At 32.3% G+C, this 523-nt stretch overlaps 1 protein-coding gene across 1 annotated transcript in view; it reads left to right on the top strand.

Moving 5' to 3' along the window:
• Nucleotides 1–523, top strand: part of LOC119587004 — an 8,855-nt gene that overhangs the window by 6,472 nt on the left and 1,860 nt on the right. Inside the window, exon 5 of the mRNA XM_037935746.1 lies at nucleotides 152–316. Within this exon, the coding sequence (XP_037791674.1) occupies nucleotides 152–316 (165 nt within the window). The remainder of the gene's footprint in view (nucleotides 1–151; nucleotides 317–523) is intronic.

Raw genomic sequence — 523 nt, 5'->3', positions numbered from 1 at the left:
TATTAATATTTTTATCCACTTGTTTGATATAAGGAAGGATAGCTTGACAATTTTTTTCCATGTCATAGAGTAACAATATCCTGTTTGTCATGTTATAATTTGATAAATGAATATCCATGTAGTGATTGTTTTATTGGCATTCAAATTTCAGGGCAGACCCAAGCTGTTGTTACCATGGATGTTGTGGCAAGCAGCACCAATCTTTTATGCTTTCATGAGCATCTTCACACCAATTAAGCCACCGGTGCCACTGAACTTGATTTCTTTCTTGTTTGTTGTTTACTTCCTCCTGGTGGTGTTTTCCTACTACAATGAGGTATGTGATTTATTGTAAAGATGACTCTTTTCTGTATATATTACTTATTTGTTTTTACAACTGGTAGCAGCAATTATTGTGATTACAGGTACCATAGTAGAGTATGACATAAAAGTTCACAGAATATATTTCTAAAATTTTCAGGGATTACAGTACTGGGTATGTTTCATTAGAAGTAGTCATAATCATGAACTTTTATTATTATTT

This window comes from Penaeus monodon, chromosome 22, assembly GCF_015228065.2.
Source record: "Penaeus monodon isolate SGIC_2016 chromosome 22, NSTDA_Pmon_1, whole genome shotgun sequence".
NCBI classification, from domain to species: Eukaryota; Metazoa; Arthropoda; class Malacostraca; order Decapoda; family Penaeidae; genus Penaeus; species Penaeus monodon.
Note: the sequence above shows the minus strand (reverse complement) of the source record. Positions and strands in the feature narration are given on the sequence as shown.